The 23715-nt window shown below is 43.8% G+C and overlaps 1 protein-coding gene across 1 annotated transcript; it reads right to left on the bottom strand.

Annotated features, from left to right (window-relative positions):
* On the bottom strand, window positions 1-23287 carry LOC121612516 (fibulin-2-like). The gene is made up of 17 exons (XM_041945445.1): window positions 23214-23287; window positions 19491-20951; window positions 13261-13375; window positions 12797-12926; window positions 11462-11651; window positions 10361-10579; window positions 9493-9603; window positions 8836-8937; window positions 7952-8083; window positions 4954-5091; window positions 4024-4164; window positions 3670-3798; window positions 2952-3077; window positions 2425-2541; window positions 2188-2316; window positions 1653-1776; window positions 1-1454 (listed from the first exon to the last, which is right to left on the bottom strand). The coding sequence occupies exons 2-17, from the start codon at window positions 20833-20835 to the stop codon at window positions 1097-1099; spliced, it is 3606 nt and encodes a 1201-aa protein (XP_041801379.1). The 5' UTR covers window positions 20836-20951; window positions 23214-23287; the 3' UTR covers window positions 1-1096.
* Between the last annotated feature and the right edge of the window lie 428 nt (window positions 23288-23715).

The following is a 23715-nucleotide window of genomic DNA, read 5'->3' on the forward strand; positions in this document are numbered from 1 at the left end:
TTAAGTGTGTGTATGCGTCAAACAGGCGTGTGTTGATGGGTGACACTCATGTTGAGCTCACTAGCAAGGTGTGAACAGGTATGTAAATGGGCATGGATATTTACTGTGTGACATGCCCTGACAAGAATGGATTATATAGTTTAACAGCTTCACTGAGAAATAATGTTGACTATATACCGTGTATAGGCATGAATTGGTGCATAATCAAACAAGTATGTCGAGTGAGAATTAGTGGGGAATGACTGTGAAACAAAACACAAGCGATACTGATAAATAAAATTAGCCGATAGTCACCAAATCACATTGGTGTTTTTTTAATATTTTACTAAAATACTTTGCAGCTTGTGAATCTAGCATAACAAATATGATACATCCATCTATAATGTGTCTTATAGAAAAAAAAAACTCACCATATAGAGTAATATAAAATTATACAATATAAAGTACTTCAAAGACAAAACAAAAACAGCAGCGCAGGGGCAAAGAAAAGAGATATAGTTGATTAGGCACTGTAATGGGAACTCGTACAAAACAATTTCTCCTGCTTTAACCACAGTGTTGTCAAATTACACATCATCTGATAACAGAAAGTCTCTCAGTATGAAAAACAGGCAGAAGCTAGAGGTTGCCTGTTATCATTTTTTACGCTTTACTGACATCTGGTTAAGATAATCAAAGTAATGGCTAATTGCTTCATCCTGGTGGTATAATAAATATCTTTGCAGCTCCAAACATATTATTTTGGATTTAGATCTTAATAGGTTTTTGCAAACGCGGAATGTGTTTTCCATTGGAAATTAATGACATGTGCTGTATATTTGCAATTCAAGTGAAAAATAAAGACATTGACATTGTGGGATTCTCATGCAATTGCAGTGAAAACAGAAACTGGCACAAACCAACAGTTTCTCTCTGAATGTTCCACTATTCTCACAGCAATGTTTTAATATTAACTTCAACTGGACATAAGCAAGATTAACTACTCAAACCATTTGAGACAAACAGTGGTATACTTTATGGCATTGTTAAATAGTGATGTGAAAAGTCCTCATCAACTGAATTAAGGTCCATAGTGGCCGCAGCACATCTCCAACGGTTAGAGCGGGCTGGCTGTGATGAAGACGTAGATCCTGGCTTGGAAAGTGGTAAACGTCCCCTGTCTCCAAAGCTTCATCTCTACATTGATTAAAAAATCCCTCGGACCCTCAACCTGTCGGTGCAAGTACACGGCACCCGTGTAGGCATTAAGCTTCCGGGTGCTGAAGTAGTTTTCCTCGTTTCCCTGCGTGATGCTGACGATAACGTTGTCTCCGGAGTAGGCGGGGGAGGGTCCGATGCGGAAGATCTGAGCAGGGATGACAATGTTGGACTGGAAGCTGAGGTAGTAGTAGGTGATTCTCAGAGGAGAGTTTTGACACTCCAGATAGTTGGGACAGCTGATCCGCTCACAGCGCCTACAAGGGACACAGGGAAGGTACGGCAACTTTATTTATATAGCCCTTCTTTACATAAGAGATAAAAGCCATTCATTGAGATAATAGTTCAAGATAAACGAAAAAAATAGACCCTTCATAGAATTATCCAACCTCACATGGATAACAAGATCACAATGCATCATACTGAAAGCTGGCAAACAGATTTTTATCACTCACGTGTCGGACACCTTGCGGTAGTTTGGTGGACAGTTGAGAGAAAGGCAGCGGTACCCTCCTTGGATGTTGTAGCAGGTCTCAGCTAGAGAGCAGTTATGGGCCCCTGTGGCACACTCATCAATATCTAAAATACATAATTAATAAATACACAAGGGCTGGTTTAGCGCCTGCAGCTGAGGAAATGTGTGTTCACGGGACAATTTGAACTTTGAAGCCTCATTGTTGAAACATGTAAGACTAAAACTAGTCCTTGTGGGGGGGGCTGCTCAAGCAAAAAATTCAAATTAGCGAGACAAGGTTTTTAGTCCAATAAAGTTTTACAGCCTGTGTAATTACTGAGCCACTGTAAAAGTACCAATTATATTTATCTGTGTATAACCATTACTATACGCTCTCTGTAAAAAATAAATGGGTGCAAAGGCATTTTTATCTACTAAATCTACCTCAGAGCAGAACTCTTGCATTTGCAATGAGGCAGTGAGTGTATGCATTTTGTTGGTTTTGGTTTTTTTTGCGGGATGGGGGGGGGGTTCACCTCTGCAAGAGCGTCCATTTGGAGACATGGTGTATCCATACTCAGGACAAGCACACTGGTAACTGCCAGGAACGTTCACACACTTGTAGGTGCACAGATGGCCGATGCTCTGCGAACACTCGTCGATGTCTGGACGATAAGGGGGCAGTAAATCATGTGAAACTGATTCATAAACCTGTCCAAACATAGGTTTGGTATAAATACGGGATTTGTGATGTGTAATAGAGCGTGCCTCACCTTCACAGGTGTGCCCGTCCTCCCTGAGGTAGTAGCCCTGTCTGCAGTAGCACTGGTAGGAACCATAGATGTTGGCACACTCCTGACTGCATGGGCTGGCCAAACACTCATTCATATCTGGAGATTAGAGGTTAGAGCTCATTACTGTCACAATTCACTTGATCAAAGGATTTTCAATGTTTTTATCCTAACATATAAACAAGATGTTGTTATTAAGCCAATTATGCTTTTACTGGTTTCTGCTTGAAGGCATGGCATGAAGTGGAGTATAATACACTATGTCTAAGTACCGTCTCTCTTCAGCAATATGCTGTGCAGTGGCCAGCTTTAATATCAGCTCAGTCTAGGAATCTGTACTGTTCACGCACACACACACACACACACAAGCCTGGTACACCAACAAACACACACACAGGCATATTTTCACGCGTAGATTGACAAAAAAATACAACTGCATGCACCAACATGCACACATGGATGCGCAAGCTCTCTCACACCCATGCAGGCAGACGTTAATACACACGCACCTTCACAGTTCTTGCCATCGCCGGATAAGCGGAAGCCAGAGGTACAAGAGCATTCATAGGAGCCTGGGGTGTTCTCACAGGTCTGGGCACACAGGCGGCCTGGGTAGCGCCAGCACTCATTTACATCTGAGGGGAAGAAGCAGCATCGTCATACCACTGTAAGTGTGTGTTGCATTTGTGCGTCTGCACCCATGTGTGCAAGTGCACATGTGCAGCCGAGCATGAGCGGGTTTGCTGCCCTGCACGACCCTGTGTGCGTGCATGCCTGTGTGTGCCTGCGTGCATGGCAAGTGTGCTGTGAGGGGACCAGCTGCCTGCTGATAGTCTAAACACTTGAGCAGAGTCCATTATCATGAGAGTCACAACACTGTGAATCACAAACAGAGGGAGCAGCAGCAGCAGCAGCAGGGGGAGAACAGAGTCCTCTTCAGCAGGAGACACGATCGGCCCGGTGGACAGCGCAAGAGCCAGCAGCGGAGTCGGGGGAAACAGCAGCAGCTCTCCCACCACAGAATAATAAACAGGAGCAGCAGAGTAGGCAGACAAAGAAGAGGAGGCGCACGAAGAAGATGGGTGGCTCTACAGTAGTGCATAGGGTGAAAAAAAAGCAATGGAAGAGTGGAGAGAGCAGAATGAGCAGGAAATGGAGAAGCAGGAGGGTCTTAAAAGCAGCACTTGTTCTTCTTCTGCATGATGATGTGCACGATGTCCAACATACCTACACACAACCTCCTGAATGAGTCGTACTGATAGCCTGTCTGGCATTCACAACGATAGGATCCGGGCAGATTGTGGCACAGTTGGCCCTCTCCACATCGATGCAGACTGCCCTGACACTCGTCCACATCTACAAGACACACACGAACGGTGGAAAGATGGAAAACTCAGCAAAGTGACAGCGACATTCGGCTGCTGTCGCTTCATGACTGCATGTGATCTGTTGTTATTACCGTCTCCTTAGTGTCACATATTTTTCATTCTTTGCTAATTTGGAAAAACATAACAGTCTCAAAGTCTTTATATCAAACCATCAGATTACACATTCTTCAAGTGCAACAATTACAAATCATACCAACACATCTGGATCCATCGGGACTGGCGTGATAGCCACGGCTACATATTATCTTCCTCTGGCACATGTAGGATCCCTCTGTGTTGATGCAGTTAAATCCCACGCTACATGGCTGGGCCAAAGTGCCACACTCATCAATGTCTGTTACAGAGATAGACGGAGAGAGATGAAGGTGAAGAGAGACAGAAGGAGAGGGAAGACCCAAAGGCACGAAGGCAGGACATGAGAGACCGGAGGGCAGCTCTTTAGCCACACAGTGAAATCAAAGCAAACACACATCACACAGTTCCATTCCCTTGGATACCTTTGTTGTACGTGTGTGTGTCTGACATTTTCTCGATTTTCTCATTTCTCAGAGCATTTCTTTTACGCTTCTCTTACAGGGGCGTCGGCTGCCTCGACATGCCCCAGTTCCTGCCCCTGGGGGCTAATTCCACAGCATCAGTTTGTACTGGAGGAGGACAGAGGATTGGCTTTTATCCACCCCTCTGCAGCCCCTAACAGCAACCTCTCTGATCTCCTGTCTGTGTGGCATTTAACCCCTCTGTCACTGTAGCCCTGCTGATTCACCTGCATGGCGTAAAATTGTGCGTCTGCACGGACAGTGATTCACCGGTGGGGAAATTTTGTGCTTGGCCCCGTTCATTCATTTGTGCAAGATCGGGAATCTCTAAAAACAAAAAACAATACTGACTGTTATGTAAAACAAAGCTTGCTTCTTTCACCCTTGTACGCTGACGCATATTCATAGCTCAACGGCTTTTTCTCAATCCCAGACAAACACTTTATCAGTTAATTTCCACTACGAGCACAATTAAAACCAGAAAAAAAATGCATAATGGAGTGAAAACCTCCATGTTGGCCTCAAGCTCACTCTAATGCACATTAGCAATCAAATCGTCATCTTACGAAGAAAGTGATTGCCCTTACCTATACAGTTGCCCCCTGCGTCCTGGTTAAAGCCCACAGGACATCGAGGTTTAGGGTTGCACCTGAACGAGCCCTCTGTGTTCACACACTCAAAGCCGGGTCCACAGTTATGGCTCTGCTGCACACACTCATTGATATCTGGAGAAGATGAATACATGAGCTAATGAGGACTGAAGAAATGAGTAATTGCAAATGAAGCACAAATCAAACATTATTAGTTTGAGTCTAATAATCCACCGCATGTGTTAACCACGGTCCACATTGCAAGATGTGCATGTAGTGACAAATTCCGCCACTGGATGGCACTGTGGTTAAATGGCAGATTGTACAGGTACTCGCTTTTACTGCAGTTCCTCTATCATAACGCTCTCCCGGTCAACACTCCAGAGGTTAATCAAGAGTAAAATAGCTGCATTACAACTTAGGAATCGTATCTATACTAATCACACTTTACAGCCAGAATAGCCTGCATGACGATTTAATATTTCAGCTAGATTGATGTATCTAATGAGTTCAAAACCAGCAGAAGTCACATGCAATAGTCTTCTTGTGCAGTGTGTGAATGAACATTGCACTATATTCCCCCCGAGTCCTCTAACACCTGTCTACTAAGGGATTTACCTCCTGTCAATCAGCCCTCCACATCTGTTGTGGTAGTATGAACCAAAGCTGGAGGGAAATCACCACCTCAAAAAAAGAACACAAAATGTGGTTTGGCGTGCATGTGTGTGTGTGTGTGCGAGTGCATGTGTGTGTGTGTGTGTGTGCATAATGCATGAATGTCTTCAGTTTTTAAGCAGGCTAGCAGGATTTCACCTCTGTAATTGCCATATAGAGGCCTAAACCTGCTCTGGCAGGCAGCCCTGCTGATATAGGGTAGGTCCCTAAACAGCAGATAGTGATTGAGCATCTCGCTCGTGACGCAAGCCTGGCAGAGTCGGCAGGAGCTGAGTGAGCCTGACACCGACGGAGACAGAGAGAGAAAAGGCAGGAAGCAGGATAAATGTGTGAGGGATTGGCGGTGACCTCCCAGCGAAGGCAGCAGGCTAAAGGAACCTACAAACGTCAAACAGTCCACTTGTTGTGACAGTTTAACCTCTCAAATTGGCTGTTTCTCCCCCTTTTTTCACTCCCTTTGTTTTCATGCTTATGCATCCTCACTACATGTATTAGCAAGACATGCAGTATAATGTTATTTCCAGAATAAGTTTGGCTGAGATGCCATTAGGATACTATGGATGTGCAAGTAGCTTTTTTATGAACAGAGGACCTTCACACAGTTTAAAATTATTTCGGTTTAATAGCAATGCTGTGGCTCCATTCAGGGCAGTGCCGATCTGTTGTTCGGTCAGTTGATCCACCAGGCTGAAATATCTCAGCAACTATTAGATGGATTGCTATGAAATTGCAGGGATCCATGATTCCCAGATGATGAATCCTCAAGACTTTGATGATCCCCTGACTTTTCCTCTAGCACCACCATGAGGTGGGGATTTGCGGTTTTGAGTGAAATAGCTCTACAACTGTTGGACAGATTGCCATGTAATTCAGTACAGACATTTGTAATACCTCTGGGAATTCTCTGACCTTTCATCTAGCACCATCATCTAGTCAAATGTTTCGTGTGTCTAGTGCTTTAGTTTATGACCAAACACCTGCAAAACTAGTGTCAACCTAAGCAAAGATAGGGAACATTATACACCATCAGCAGGTGAGCATGTTGTGATGCCATGTTGTCAAAAAATCTGATAATTGTGAAAAACATTCAATCCAAATTGTGTGTTTTGGCCCTACATGCTTTAGATGATGTAAGCAGGAAGTGTAATGTTGCCATGGGTACCTGAGTCAGCTGTGGGCCACACATGAGCTCCCCTCTTCACCTAATATTGTTTACATGTTTGGCAAATCTGCACTACAGAAATTCATGCTGCAGTAGCTCCCAGCAATTTGATGAATACATTTGATCACTCAAGGTCTGAAATAAGAAACTGCTATAACTGGAAAGAGTAGGTTGCACCGTTTTAAGTAATATTTGTATGACATCAGGGCATGTTGCTTTTGAGCTATGACACAGAAAAGAGCGGGTGTGACTTTTGGCACAAAATGTGTCAATCTGGTGCAAAGTATTAAAGCTTGTTGAACACACTGGGTTAGGAAGACGGCGAATATTGATGAACACAATTGCACAATTAATTCATGGTCTTAACTGAGTCATTCTCTTTATAGAAGGGGGTGGGAAATAATTCAGCTTCTCTCTGTGTGGTGACTTTGCTTCATTTGTGAGAGCAGGCAAAAGGAACGCTTCATTACAGCCTCTTAGTAAGTCATGAATACGGAATGGGTAGGGGATGTTTTCTCACTCTGCACTTAAGCCGATGTCCTGAAGCTGCAGCTGTTTGGAGGCCTACCGTTAAACATACTTTCCAGTTAAATGCCCATCTTGCCTGATTGAACATTTTTTAAGTTCACAAGTAGCTGCAGATTAGCTGGGTCTCCTTACCTGCACACGCCCATTCGCAGGGGCAAACAGCACTTATAGCACATCTAAAACTCATCTTAGAGGCCCTTCTTCCTGAACACTGCCGCTGCTTTATGAGTGAGACCTCTGCACAGGCACAATTTATGGTGCATGGAAATAATGAGACGTGTTGGGAGGTTTACTATTGCATCTCAAAGTTGGGAGCCACCCACTAAGAGCAGGCAGCTCTTAATACTGAGAGTTAACAGCAAGCAAATTCAATGGAAATAGCTCTTTGGAGTAATATTTCTTATTATTCCCTCATGGCTTACATGTGAAACTACATGATTTGAAGAATGAAAAAAAAAATCAAATTTTCAATACTTACTCTCAAGGGTGGTAAAGGTGATTGTTTTCCTGAACAATGCGCTTTCCTTACATTGTGAACATGCAGTTATACACGCACTTTCCTGCTGGTATTTACAACATATTCACAGTGGGTGGAAGTCAATACTTTGATGCTGATAAGGTGTGCTGTACCTTCACAAACATCATTGTTGATCTGGTGTCCCGGGGGACAGGTGATCAGTCTCTGGCAGACATAACTCCCTGCAGTATTCACGCAGCGCTCGTTCAGCTGGCAGGCACGTGCGGACAAGCACTCATTAACGTCTGGACGTTTAAGAAAAAGAATAAAAAACGCATGTGTCACAGTGCACAGTAGAGGAGGATGGATGAATAAGTTAAGAAGGAGATGTACAAAAATACTGAGGTCTGTGTGTCAGTCAGCAGTTAGCGGCAGATTAAAGAGACAGGTCGGACCCTCCTCTGGGAGAGAGATTACATACATTGAGAAATTTGTCACCATACTGAGCCACTCTCTGTGACACAGTCGGCTGCTGTCGAGCAGGAGACAGGCCGGTGGTTATGGCTTAACTTAAAGATATATCCCCAGGGAGACAGCTTGGACACACTGAGCAGTATCTGATCAGATAAAAGACACAGTCCATCAGCATTCTGAGTGGAATAACGGGTATATACGGGATGCAGTTGGTGAGATATATTGTGATAATGCATGGATAGTTGGGATGATCCCTCCAGTAGAGACTCGGTTCAGGAACAAGATGAAAAGAACGTCTCCCATTTATATATATATATATTTTTTTCTGCATCACAGTGTGTTGCTGAGAGTGAAGGGGGTTATGGCTGTATCTCCTCTGCAAATCTAGAAGCACTGATTACGAGAAAAAGACAAATCAGTGGCACACAGCCTTTGCCAAGAAACTCTACCGAACTGGAGCAAAACTCAGGGCTTAAGTTTGAGGCCGTTTTTCACATGCATGACCGCACAAAACTTCCACATGCGACCTTGGTGTGACGCAAGAAAATGTTTTCAGCGTTACAACTCGGTTTTAGTTGCTTACCCTCACAGGAGCGCCCGTCAGCCATAAGGGAGAATCCTGGGAAACAGGAGCATTGTGGCCTTCCGCCCACTGAGGTGCAGTGTTGCTCACATGGGTTGCTTCCTGAGGACAAATGAAACATACTGCACTACTGCTCCAAACAACAGTATTTAGGGTGAAAGAGAGGAGAGCTCTGTGGCTCTGGGTGGGAGACAAGAACGCTATTTACTGTACTGCCGTTCACTCATTTCCTTTTTCCAGGTTGATCCCTGACCTGGTCATATTGTATTTCCTACTTTTGGCCCACAGTGTTGCAAACCTCCACCCTGTTGTCATGGAAACCAAACAAGAGAAACAAAAAGTGACCCTGCTCCGATTATAATATGGAGAACTCATGAGCATGAGCGGCCGACGCTGAAAACAAGCTAACCTTTGATACCATCTCACTGCTTGTGTTTGACATTTGCAGCACAATTACGTCTCGTGGAAAGGCTGAGTTTGAAACAACAACATGTCAATCTATAGCAGCCCGTGCTGGCTTCTCCTCTGAACACACTCGACCACATCGAGACGAGCTGTTCCAGCCTCTGATTAAGACGAGAGGATGAACGAAAGTGCTCATTGCGGGCTGTCATGCCTGCAGCTCCCTCTCATCTCATTAAGCTGCACGTTTCTAACCTTCACAGGGGTTGAGTGGGACGGGGCGCTCGGTGGGAGGCGGAAGCGGTGAAGTGGGCTCCGCTCCCGCTCTGTCATCCTCCTTCAGTCTGTTCTCCTCGTCCACCGTCTCTGCAGAAACATGAATAATCTCATCAGAGGAGCTATGCACTGTAATCAAGAATTCCACCTCTCCGTCTACTGCGGTCTTAGTTAGAGGCTTAAACCTCGTGCAATTCCTGCATCTTCATCCAACGCTATGAGGCTCGTGGCTGCAGATGAAAGTTGGAATAGCAGCGAAGGTGAGGCAGGAAAAAGCACAGCCTGCAGACAAACATTTGGTTTTATTAGTGAGCCCCATCCCTCACTGTAATTTGCTGAGAGCTCTGGCATTAGTAGCCTGTTGAGACAGGCTTGTGTTGGTGAAAGCCACCGTTGATTAAAGTCTGGTACACTGCAGCAAGAGCGTCGCACGGCGTTACCTGAAAGCTCGTCTAAACTGCACATATGAGGAGACACTCGGTTTGTGCAAAGAATGATTTTCAAATGGTGAAAAGCTGAAGAGCTTTGTGACAACAGCAGAGAGGTGATTAGTTGAGCATTGCTGTCAGTCCAGGAAAGGGATGTTAGTGGGTGATTAAAATAACTATTATTAGGCAGTATCAGCGCTTGCAGACAGGAAGGAACTCAGGAAAGAGACCAGGAAAATAATACACTGTGAATGTGTAGACAAATTACAACAAATGGGGTCTTCCTGACAGGAATGCAGACTGTAAATCACATTTCAAAGAGCAACTGGCACAGAGAGTCGCTTTCCTGTTGCCAGTGCATCGCTGGAAATGTCTGCTAGCACTGTGCGACAAAACAAGATTGGTGGTCCTCACTTTACCTTGCGCACAAGTGAACGCGTCCTCTTGCATCACGTATCCAGGGAAGCACTCACACCGGAAAGAGCCTGGCGTGTTGATGCATCTTTGGTGGCAGATGTTGCCCTCATACATCAGGCACTCGTCCATGTCCTCCACCTCAACCGGACCCTCCACTGCATTCTCCCCATCACGCTCCTCCCCGATGGAGAAGGCCTCTTTAGGGTACGGGCTGTCAGATACTGCAGCACATGGACAGAGATAAAACTGCATAACGGTGTAAAACTGCATAAAAATTATTTCTTTTCTCGTTTGTTTTCATAGGAATGTTTATTTTTGCAGGGATAAATACGCAGCACGAACCACTGCCACATACCACATTATTCATATCCTAAACAAGTTTGCAACGCCCTTCCTTAGATGGGCTCTTAAAAATACATACACGGCATACCGAGATGCACAAAATACAAGTTCCAATAAAAGAGCTGTGTAGATTTAGTGCAGCATATATAATGCTAGCATTAATGTATTTTGCTTTGTGTTTGTGTAACTGAAGGAGGTCTTGCTGTGTTTCAGATGCTTTCTATGTGTCTAATCCCGAATGAGTGTTTGTCATCACGTGGAAATAAAAATGAGTTAACCAACCATAAAAGAGGAACACATCCTAATGAAAGACATCTGATCCCCCATGACCACAAGACAGATCATGCTGTTTTAACATGTATTTGAAATGCTTCACCTTGCTATAGCCAAACCAAATCAGTGCAGGAATACTACCGACAGGGTAATGGTTTAAAAAGATTTAATGTGATGCCATGCAGGCAGACAGGCACTAGATCTCTTAGAATTACAGTACAGGGGTGTTCTGGGCTATTATACTTTGTTCTGGGAGGCCACCGAGACGTGCCATTTTTCAGCAGGGTTAGGGAATCTTACTGCAACGCTTCCTTTTAAGAGCTCGTATAAAGAAAATTGATTGTCTTTGGTTTAAATCAGTGTTTTTCCCAGCAGCGCACCAATGTTTATTACATGCCCTGACCAAACAGCATCCCCTCTCTTGGCATGGAGCAAACTATGCATTAGCATTTTTGTGTATGAATCTTTGTGATATTCGCTGACAGTACCTTTTTTAGGTGTTGGAGTGGAGGTGAGAGCGGGCCTCTCTCTGACAGAGTGCCAGTCGTCCTGACTGCCCTCCCCCTCACAGCACGTCACAAAGACGTGCCTGCAGTGAAAGCCCAGGTACGGGTGGGCTTCGCAGCGATGCCCCTCGCTGCGGAACTGCAGCCCCAGAGCGCAGCAGTCACAGCACTCCTGCAGGTCACACAGTCAGTCTTTACACATGCAGTCATGGATCATGTAGCTCATTAGAGCGGCTGCTGTGCTTGACAGAGCACCTAAAAGCTGCACTGAGTTGTCACTGTATGCGTGGTTTGTGTTTAGCTACGCCAGCAGCACGGCTCTAAAGATGCTAGTCTGACCACTTTGGTCAAGAGTGAAATATCTTTACCACTATCAGATGGATCGCCATAAAATATTGCATCATGGCGTGCAGAGGATTATAGACTATGGAGATCCCCTGATATTTACTCTAGCGCCACCATGATATAGACATGTTTTTTGGCGAAATGTCTAAATGGCCTTCCGGAGCCAGTAGCGTGCTGTAAACTTTTCATCTCGTTGAAGTGAACTTTGATAGTTACAAGCATGAATTTGGTGCAACTCTCCCCTTGCTTACAGCCTCTCACTCTGTAGCTCTCAGCAAGATCATCAGTAAGATTGCATGGGGGCAGAGTGAAACATAAAACTGAAGTAACGACCACTATGATGTATTGTGGCTGAGGATGGCATAATATTACTAAATCTACAGGGGTCCGACAGGAAGGTGGTGAAAGCCAATATTTAACAGCTGTGCTGCAGCATAGAGTCGACAATGAGCCCATGCTGCTCGAGGGCCTCTGGGCAGGTGAGTAAGTATCCTTCAACGCACAGGTCAGATGGCAAACGAGTGGCTTTGCCAATCTGGACGAGTTACACACACACCAGAACTTGACCCCCTATTAACAGCCATAATAGCCCCGTGTCCACCACTGCTGCTGTTTTACCACATCAATTATCAGTCCGTGTTTCCAATTTCAGAGGGGTCAAGCAATTCACATCTGACATTTCCAATCGCTGAGGTCTGCTTGGAAGATAGGACTGTGGGAATCTTTACTTGTAATTGGCCAGAAATCATTTTGTCTAAATTAAATAAGGTAATTGAATAACAGGGAATTGGCACCACAGCAGTGAAGCTCAGAGGAGATCCGTTGAATAAAGTTGCTCAAACACTGCAGAAGACTGTTATTGGCTGCAGACTAGTACCATCTACACATGTTTTCAATTCTACTGTGAGGAATGCATTTATCAATTGCTAATTCCTAATTCCTTTGCCGCGGTATCTGGTCACAAATACTTGCCTTGTAGGAATCGATCCCACATTTATCGCTGGCATTCTCTTGACACATATCTCCTGCTCGGGCAGCATTAATTCCAGCCAAACACCGACTTTCTCCCAGGGAGCCGAGGCAGCACTGTTGTTGGGCAGTCCTGGCAGTGAAAGGCACACAGGAGAAAGAACAGAAGAAGTGTTTGGACTGCAACTGTGGCCCTACGGCAACAACGAGCAGGCAGGCTATTCTTCCCACGAGTGCTGCTACAGAGCCGGCTGAAAGGTGTTTTCATGTTTCTTTAAATTTAATTATCGGGAGAAATTGAAATTTTTTTGGTCATTATGTCACTTTACTAATCAATCTTCAAATTCACCTTCCTAATAAGTCAAATAAAATAGATAAGCAGCATAATTTTCCACAAAAGACTATTTAAGATGATTTACCGTGTGCAGAGCTAAATGACATGAACAGGAGTTTAATAGTGGCCTCACCAGCAGATGGAGCGGCTATCTTTTGTGGGTGGCTCCATGCTGTTGCAGTGACCATTAGCTGAAGCCCATTTCTCCCCTGTCTCACAGCAGGTCTTCACCAGCTCCCTGGCAGACACTGTAATGAAACACAAACACACAGCTCCACATTTATCCCACTCTGTGCAGCCAGTGTTTCAGAGGAATCACATAAAAATCATGGTTACAATTCAGCTGGAGGAGGATGGTTAACATTCAGAGTCCCACGAGTGAGATGCTGTAAAATCTGGTTACAGGATATTTGAAGTGGAACTCTTGTCTCAGAAGCCGGTTTTGGTGACTAAATGCTGAGAACAGCAAGTGCAGACTGTGTTTTTCTTTTCAGACCCCTCGACTCTGCACCAACTTTCACTGGCAATATATGAAAGCCAAGACTCCATAAAATTACCTTCAGAGTAAAATCGTCCTTTTTTTGTTACATCCTGGCTAATAAGAGCCTGGGCAGAGTGAAAGAGCAGCACATAAGCGCTTCAGTTTAAACTGGGTCAGGGAACAGACAGGAAAATGTATACGTGTTCCTTCAATAACAGGGCAGTGCATTCCAGCTTTGATTTGTAGCTCCTGCACTACTGAAGACTCATCTCATGACACTCATGCCTTCACAGTCAGTCACACCATACGAGACAAAACGTCTGTCAGGCAGGATATGCACAAAACACAATTTTCTCTTTAAGATGAGAGTTTTAAGGGAGCGTTGAGTGTTTTAACTTTAACTTGTCGAATCTCTTCAGAACCAGACCACTTGATTTATGACTATCCGTGATCATAATTATATTTGCTGTGAGATTTGGACCACTGCTATGTCAAACTGGAGTGTTAGAACAGACTTTGCTTTTATATATAATCAAAATGTAATGCGCAACTGTTTTTTGCTGCATTTTCAGGCTGATAGTGTAAATATGTACCGTAGCACAGATGCAAAACCGTAACAGAGAACAGATTATAAAAAGTCTGCAGCCATGCTAGTGGCTCCGTGAGGCTGTACTTAGACACTTACTGCTTTGAGCTAAATGCTAATGTCAGCATGCTAACAATGCTAACATGCTGATGTCTGGCAGGTGTTTGCCCACCATCTCAGTTTAACATGCTAGCATAAACATTTGCAAATTATCTTTAAACACAAAGTAAGATATGCAATTAGATACAATAAGACTTCATTAATCCCCAGCCGGGGAAATTCGGATGTTAAGTACAGCTGAGGCTGATGGGGATGTCATTAGTTTAGTGAATATTTGGTCAGTCAGAAGATTATGAGGGAAATTAAAATTTTGAGCTGATAATGGCATTAGATGAAGTGTAATTGATGTCACTAGCATGAATGTCTGTACTAAATCTCATGGTAATCCATCTGATATTTGCCAAGACATTTCACTTAAAAAAAAACTAAAATGTGAACTTTGTGGTGGCGCTAGAAAAGTCAAGAATTGCCAAAGTAGGTGGGATGCATCCTATGGGGATGACGAATCTATTCAAAATTTCATGACAATCTATCACATATTAGCTGTGATATTTCAGTCTGGACAAAATCAAACCTTTTAAAACCTTTAATTGACCTTTAATTAATCATTGCATGGTCTGCTAAATGAGGCTGGAGGTCACGCAGAGGCTATTCCAAATCTATTCCCAAGGTCATGCCAGCTTTTGAACTCCCACATCCACTTTATGTTTGTTGAAACACCTCTCACCTCACCTATGCATAATAAGACTGAGGCAATGACTCAGAATGGAGCAAGTGACTGCTGCAGCGTGCATAATTTAAAGGTTTAGAAATGAGAGAATCTAAACCTTGAAAGGCACAATGACTGTTTGATACATAACTACAGTATCTGTGCCAGCTGTGCAGTTAAACAAGTCCCTTTGAACCGGAGTGAATGTATATTAAAAGACAGGGAACATAATTATTCATCCTCCTTCTTCTGCCTCCCATTCATTTTCTCCAGGTGGAATCAGTTCACCCGCCATGAACATAATACAAATTTGCTCCATATGCCCATCCAGAATGTGGGATGTATGCAGTCAAAATACATACAGTTCATGAGGTTTCAGTGGATGAAATGACTTTGGGGCAAGACTTTGTTTCACCAAAATAGCTGCTGGGGATGAAAACAATACTAAACTGTTTTAGCCGAGCTGTATCTCAGTCTAACAAGGTCTCTTCCTGTCTCTTTGACAGACCTTCTAATCAAGGCCGTATCACAACTTGTTCCATTCAGCTGTGCAATAATTAGCTAAATTGATTTATTGTGCTTGCACAATGGAGATCTAAATTACGCACTTGAAAGGTGGCTGAGGAGCATCTCTCTCTTCCAGGCTTGTCATTATATTTGCCCATTAGACAAGCACTGACACCAGATGCTTTGTTGTTGTCCAAATCCAAAACTGGTGACATCACACCCTCTGAAAATATGGAGCCAGAATAACAACTAAAAGGGGCAACTCTCAACATGTCTGGAGGTGTCATAAAGCAGCGTGCTGCCACTAATCAAGGCTCATGTGTCTTTGCTTTTGTGAACTTGGCAGTGATTTACAATACAGGTGGGCTGGAGAGACCAGGACCAACAATGCGGATAACAGCACATGCTGAGTGTCTGTGACGTACAAAGTCATGTGGTCGAACATGTCCGATGATTGATGCTGAAAGCTTAAAAGCATGTGTTTCTTTGTGTGTGTGTGTGTGTGTGTGTGTGTGCAGGCCTGTGTGAAGCTCAGGAGGGACTGACACAATGTTCTTCTCACCTCCGACATGACTACTTGCAGAGATAGTGTCTTTTGAAACACACAATCACTGTCCAAGAGCAGCTGGCTGTGACATAACTGGGAGGACTGCTGTCGCCATGATTTCAGGTTTCAGTTATTGCCGACTAATGTCTTAATCTCTCTGAGACTGTGAGTCAGCAATCATGTGATCCACCTTTTTGTAGTCTTAATCGGGGTTAAGGTTAGTTGATGCGAGCCTAGAGGGCTCGACTCAGTCTTTGATGGTTTCACAACCTCCGATCCAATTACACCTCCTTGTGGTTAAATATCCTGCACCAAACACCAAAATACACCCTGCCAAGATTTGTCATTAACGGTGCATTGAATTATTATAACTTATAGCTTGAATTTCCTAAAGATGCCACATATGTCCTTGATAGACCCCTCAGCATCAGAGATTCTGTTTGCATATTAAATTGGTTAAGTGTATTCCCCTGCACGCCTCTGACAAAATGTTCCCCAGTCTTGTAATCTGAACCTGTTTCCCATTCCCTTATTATGCCTTATATATTCCAAGGTGTGTTCATAAACCAGAACACAGGAAATCTGCTCATTTCTGGCTAGAGGAAATCCGTCCAAATCCTGATTTTGGACGTGATGGCCGAAAATAACACTGAGGAATAATAATATTACCTTTTCAAGTCACATTAGAAGCAGCTATTTTCTGCATTAGAAATCATCACATTAGTCAATATAAATGTTCCAGATTCCATATGAAAGATATTTCTATTTCACATTTGGAGGAGAAAAATCGTGCATTGCAAGTTTGAAAACATCTGTATACAGCTGCACATTGCTTGTACGTTAATGAGAGAAATGCACATTGGTGCAAGAAGCTGATCTATTATTGTGTTGCAATATATCATCAATCTCTCTCTACTTATACGGTGGCTCTCTTTTATGAGCGGCTTCCTGGTTCTGGAGCAGATGGTTTTTTATTTATAAGTATGGGTGACATGTGGATCGGGCGGTTTTTCAGTAAGGACACATTGTGGATGGGAGATACGCCAAAATTCCTGGAAGTGACCTGGAAGGCACCCTAGATTGGCCAGAGCGAGCTATCTCCTTCAAACTGATCTTCACAGTAGCGGTACAGTGGGAATGAACTCTCACATGACCAGCTCTGGAATTCACCCTCCGTTTTATCTTAAGGAAAATTATACATCTGCTCAGCCCGCTCCCATATGCAGCATGTTGTGACAGTGCTGTTGATGCAGGAACAAGCGCTTCCTCAGTGATTCCACCTCGCCTCGGATGATGCTTAAGCTTCAGTTTGTGTGTCCATATTCTAGTTTTGTTCAAAGTTACGCTCGGTAAAGTAGGAAGGGAAGTTACTGAGGGGACAACGTGCGGAGTCGTGCTTCAGATGAGGTGATTGCGGGGAAGACTGGGAAACCAGCAGCCTCACGGGAGACGGGTAATCACGCCGGCTCGTGAGGGAGCAGTGAGTAGCGTCTGGCAATCAAGCCACAACAGTGGTCTCATTCATCACATGGGCATTATACTGCTCACAGGTACAGCTCCCAAGAAATCCTATACCAGGTCCAGCCCAGCATCAGAAAGCCTAAACAATCCCATCCCCCTTCTGAGCACACACTGCGTCTAGTTGGAAAGAGAGAGGGCAAATGGCAGGAGTTATTGACTGAAAGAAAAAACATTTATTTTGGGCCGTGTTCCACTGCAGAGGCAGTCCATTTATGTTCAGTGAAAAATGGTTGTGTTCTTGTTATTCATGCTTTCTTTTTTCCTCTCTGAATAACCCCGGCATATTCTGCTAATGGCATTGATAACAAGCATTAGTCAAGAGCCTTATCAGATGGCTTTTTCCTGTACTTTAACATGTCACCACTCTGGAAATCTTCCCTTAGTCCAATGACCTTCAACAGTGAACCCTCACGGTGTCAGTCAATCCTACTGACTGAGTGGCCAGACCAGTTAGTTTGAGCTCCTTATCCCAGGAGAAAAAAAAAAAAATCATACTTTGACTTTCAACTCAAAGCCTCTTCCATGAAGCTATAATTCACAGCTGAAAAGCTGGATTTTGTCCTACAGCACTTATGGACAGTGTGGAAAACTTCTGAGGACGTCTGTCAAAGCAAATATCTGTTTTTTTCCCCTTAGAATAGCTTCTATATTGCCACAGTTTCACATTTTCTACCAAGACTTCAAAAAAAGTGCATTTCTAACCTGTATTCTCCAACCTAACGCTGGTAAAAGGTACCTCTGAAGTTCACCCCCAGAGACATCTCACACATGCATTCAGCATATGCTATACATACCTATGGAGGCCAGGTGCTGAAAGGAAAGAAAAGTCCTGACAGGTCTCAACAAACATCATAGTGCTGTAAAGTAGGTTAACCACACACCTACAGATTGTGGTTAGCCGGACAAAACACCACCAATAAGAAAGAGGTCTCAGAATCCTGAACCAATGAGTAATCCAGTCACTGAAGTGGTTATACGGATGAAATGGCAAGGTTAATACATTTCACTCATTCATAATTTAGCCCACTCACTTCATAGTGAAGTCTAGTAACATACAGTTTTCCTTGGCAGGCAGTTTATTAATCATTAACACTTATGGAACTGCAAAAAATCCCATTATTCACTAAAGCTACAACATTTGGATTATTATGTGGCATTATTATTAATCTTAAGGGAAAGATTTTTCAGATGTATTGCATATGTGTAAGGTAACATGATGTTTCGTAATAAGACGTGATGTTTTCCAGCGCAGTGTCATCCTTGTAATCACTTTATCATCTGCTTTGTCTCTCTGTGCGTGTAGCAGATTGGCCTATATGGCCTGAGGAGGGCTGATGCGCTTGAGAACAAGCTGATAATCACATGAAGGACACAGGCAGGAGGCACGACCCTAGAGCTCCCACCGAAGCAAAGTAGGGAGAGAAACTGCAATTTCAGCTGCTCTTACGGGGTTTATCAGATACATTAGAAGCATAAGAATGCAAATACGGCGTCAGGCTGATTATTACTCACTATTTACAACCCTCTAGAGAAATAAATACAGCACTCTCTCAACTTGAATGCATGAGTACATACTTAGTATGGTTCTTTTGTCTTCTGAGTAAGGTAGATAAATGCTATCTAGGGAAAACAGCCTTTCCACGGACAATTGTTTTTCCTGGACCGCCGCCAGCTTGAATAGAGTGATTATGAATTCCTCCTCAAAAGACAGGATGTGAGAGAAGGAAGTGGAAGATGTCTTCTGAAAAACTAACAACCTAACATTGTCATTATCAGGCTATAAATCATCATGCCGTGATGTATTGTGATGTAGGTGCTGAATGAATCAAAAGATTTCCGATTTCTTTTCAAATGGACTGATTTCAGGCACTTTTTTCAAGCAGAGGAGTTGGGATACTGTTGATCGTAAAAGGTCAGGATTGTTTAAAACCCTTAAAAAGGTGCTAACTTACCCTCTGCGTCTCCCTCCAAACCCTGAGACTGGTAGTTGTAGAGGGTCTGGGGTTGTCTTTGAGGCTGCTCTCCATCCTCCCTCATCCTGACTGGAGCTTTGCTGGTGGGACTGAACTGTATCGTGGGGTATGAGCCCTGCTCTTCTTTACCGAGCAGCTGCCTGCGCTCCACCGACACCTTTTCCTGTTCCTTATGGCCGACAGAACGGGAGCCGCCGTGACTCCCAGTGTGACCGCCATGACTGTGTTTGTGCCTGGACCCCTTGTTTGCACGTGCGCCGTATGCTGTGTCTTTTAAAGCATCCTGCACCACCCTGTTTCTGTCACTGCTATGTCTAATGGCCCTTTCGCCGCTTTCCTGTTGCGGCCTGTGGTTCTCTGTGGTCACCTTCTGTGTGGTTGTTAGCGACGTTGACGTTTCGCCCTGAGTCCCCGCAGTGGTTGGATCCATGTTATGTGTGACCTCAGACTCTCTGCTCCGCTCTGGATCAGGGCTTTTTTGCGTCCTTCTCAGCTCATGTCTCTTGTCATCATGGGATTTAAATGAAGTGGAGCTTGACTCTGGGTAAGCTGGTGGTACTGTAGTAGATTCCAGTGGTTGGGCCAGCTTTTGCATAGTGGAAGACGTCGGCCCTGCCAACGTATAGTCATAATCCTCATTGCCAAGACTGGGTGGGTCCTGCTTATACAGTGGGAGAGTGTTTCCCAGCGCCAGCTTGGAAAATGGTTCTACAGGACTCGTTTGTCGGCTGTCATGGCGACTGCTAACATCTCTCAAAGGGTTGTTGTTGTTAGTGGTCGTAACCCACATGGGCTTATTAGAACTACGAAGGTCACAACCGGGGATAGGTGAACACATTAACCTTCCACCTTCATTTGGACAGTGGCACACCTGACAGTGGTCCATCTGAAAGGAGTGTCCTGCCTCGTATTTCTTGTTGCCATGCGTACAGCCAATTCGCCCACATTGAGGACATCCATCTGCAGGTTGTAAAATATCGATGCAGCTGGGGGGAATTTCAGGGCATGGAATAAAACGGCAGCTTATCTTCCCCCCTCCCTGCGGACAGGAGCATTCAGTGCTTCCAAAGTCCACAAAGTAAGATTCCCCCTCTGGGACTTTCCCTTTCTCGAACCCTGCTTGGATGCAGTCGTAGTACTGGTAGCCCTCGCAGGTGCAGCCCCTTTGCGTACAGGTGGGGCAGCAGGCGCCCTGTTCTAAACCCGTTTCGATGCAGTTCTGAAGAACAGGACAGTCCACACCTGTGCAGTCTCTCTGGCTCAGACAGGTGTCCATGCACAGAATCATCCAACAGAAAAACAACGTCGCCCTCTGAATGTTCATTTTGCATTAAAAAAGTATTTAAAAAAATATGAAATACTTCAAGTCCGTTCTCCAAAGCAGGCGTCTCTTCAGGCTAGATTTTATTCCAGTTGAGAGAGAATTTGTGTCTTTTTAGCCTGTGAAAGTAAACAGTGCTTAATGACATATTCACAGTGCAAAAAGTTGTCTGGCGCTCAGCTTGATAACAATCAGTGTCCTGTTATTTTTGGTTTGTTTTCACGGTTATCATCAAAAACACATGTTTTAACTTAATAACTTGTCTGCTTTAATTTGACCTCGTGCCAAGTATACATTTTTCCGTGCCTACTCTTTTGGCACCACAGGAGATGAAAGCTGTGGTTTATGTTTGATTGCGCTTGAAAATTTGGCCAAAGGTTGACTGAGGGAAAAACGTACAATAATAGCCCAACAAAAATTGTCAGTTGCTGAAGAAACAATGCTGAAATAACAAAACCTCCCTTCCACGACAATGTTACAGTTTGTCACACTTCCGTGGAATGTGGCAGGGATGTTGTGCAAATACTGTAAAGTCGTTTGAGTCCATTATTAATTTTTGCCTGTGATAACTGGTGGAGCATGAACTGTTCCAGCAGACTGTGCTCTTTGCAAGGTCAACACACAACAAACACTGTTGCATCTGCTGTAAACCAGCAGAAACACTATCATGACAAAATAAAACTTACTGTAAAGCATAAAATAATAGAAATGAATAGATTTGATGAGATTTCTGGAGCTCTTCTTTGTCTGATACACTCTTCAGATACAGAGTGGCAGCACAAAGACAGACTGTGACAGGCTTGATCCTGTGAGTAAGTGATGTGACTTCAAATGAGAGCATATTGAAAACCAGGTGTTTTCTATTTTACTTTTCCTGTTTTTCCTCGCTGCTTGCGTTTGTGCCAATGGCGAGAGACTTATGTGACATTTCATGCTGAAAGGTCTGGTCCAGAATTAGAGATTAACTCAAAATCATTCTGCATGACAAACTTTTCTTTAGACATTTCCTGCTGGAATGTTTCTAACCAATTTTCAGTGGTGCTCTTTCACGGCCTATTTTGTTATCACATTTTTCCCAAACAGCATGTCCTTGGGATAGATTCCCACTAAAAGAGGAGCAGCTACAGAGAGCAAAAAATGATGATGACTACTTTTTCTCCAACTATACTTGTGTTCTTGAAAGTGTGGAGCTGCAAAATATAGTATTTAGAAGTACATAGGTAAGATCTTGATCTTTTTAGAAAATAAAAAGGCATGTGGGAACCTGGTTATTTCAAGTGCATCATCCTGTGCCTGTGTGCTGATATTGGCAAACCTAATTCCAGCCTGTGCAGCACAAAACATGCAGTGAATCTATTTAAGAGTAATCACGAATAAAATCAAGCCCCCTTCAAAATCATCCAGGGGTCATCAGAACAAACCATAACATCTGTAGCTCTGCCTTGCTTTACAAAACAGGCATAGCCACAGGACAACACAAAGTGCACTGCAGCTCCATTTACAGAATCAATGATGTCTTTGTGTGCTGCTTCAAAATCATTTTAACAGATCTTGCAGTCTTTCACAGGCACATTGCCCACTGCGATGGTGTGCTCAACCCAAAAGCACCGAAGCCCAAACTGTGTTTTTGTCTACACCTTTCATAAAAACTGACAGGGGAATTTTAACACAGACAAAAGGCCACTTTGTGATCAGGCAATCTGATGGACTGAGCATGACGCTCATCTGTCTGTACCTTTAAAGACCACGATAGAGCTGCTTTCAGTGAATGAAAATATTCTGTTGGGTTGTTTGTTCAACTATGCAGCTCGGGGAATGTCCTGCAACGCATTTCAAACAGCAGCTGTGTGCTTTGCCATCCCAGTAGCCAAAAACTGACCTTTATCCTTTTGCGCACTGTGACCCGCGCGCACACATACGCACGTGCAAGTAGTGTTTGCCCGCATCAACTAATTCCTCAACCCACGAGCGAACAAGCTGTCCCTCAGTCCCCAAATGTGTCAATGACGGTCACGTCAATAGCAATGTCTCTCTGAGTATTATTTGAAAGTGGACACTTCGCCGTCAAACCGAGGACCGATTAGCAGCACTTATGATCAAACCTCACTTTTTTCTCAGTTTAGACTTTACAGTCGTATGGGCACGCATTAAATAGGGCATAGAGTCTAGGATAATTAAAACATTTAACAGTAGGCTACGATGAATTATCTCACGAACAAACATCACACAGGGTTCAAAATATGACCGTACTGATCTAAATCTAAATATTTGTCCTGCTCACATGTTGTCTGGAGGGACGTCAAGTGGAAATCAAAATGCGCAATGTGCCAGATCGTCCACTGACACAGATTGTCTTTATGCAGAAAAATCACTTTGCCTACCTTGCGTCTCTGACCTTGCAGTGCTGATGTGCTCCCAAAGGAAACTTGTGCGTAAAGTTTATGCCCTGACTCCGACTTCGCAAGCTGGAAGCGCCCCGGCCCTTTTTTTTTTTTTTTTTTTTTTTGGGAGGGCGGGACAAAACTTCCATAGAATTATTTCCAGCTCCGTCTAAATGGTTTCTGTTCCCTTTTCTGCATTACAATCATCCAAAATACAAGAAATAACTTACCATGTAGCGACGTCAGTGGAAACATGTGCTGTCAGTACCTATAAAAAGTGATAGTGACACTTAATTATGACGCTGTGTCTGGTCATACAATCTTTCCAGAACATTACAGTTTGTGGTTTGTATATGTGCATGTTCGCAGTTTGACTTCAGTATATTCACAGCTCCACATCTTAGGTGCCACTTTATTGACTGATATGCTGTTTTCTCCACAAGATGCCAACAAGCCACTCTGATAACTCAAGCCCATACAGGCATCATCAGACACCACATGA

The sequence above is a fragment of the Chelmon rostratus genome, chromosome 10 (assembly GCF_017976325.1).
Source record: "Chelmon rostratus isolate fCheRos1 chromosome 10, fCheRos1.pri, whole genome shotgun sequence".
Lineage (NCBI taxonomy): Eukaryota > Metazoa > Chordata > Actinopteri > Chaetodontiformes > Chaetodontidae > Chelmon > Chelmon rostratus.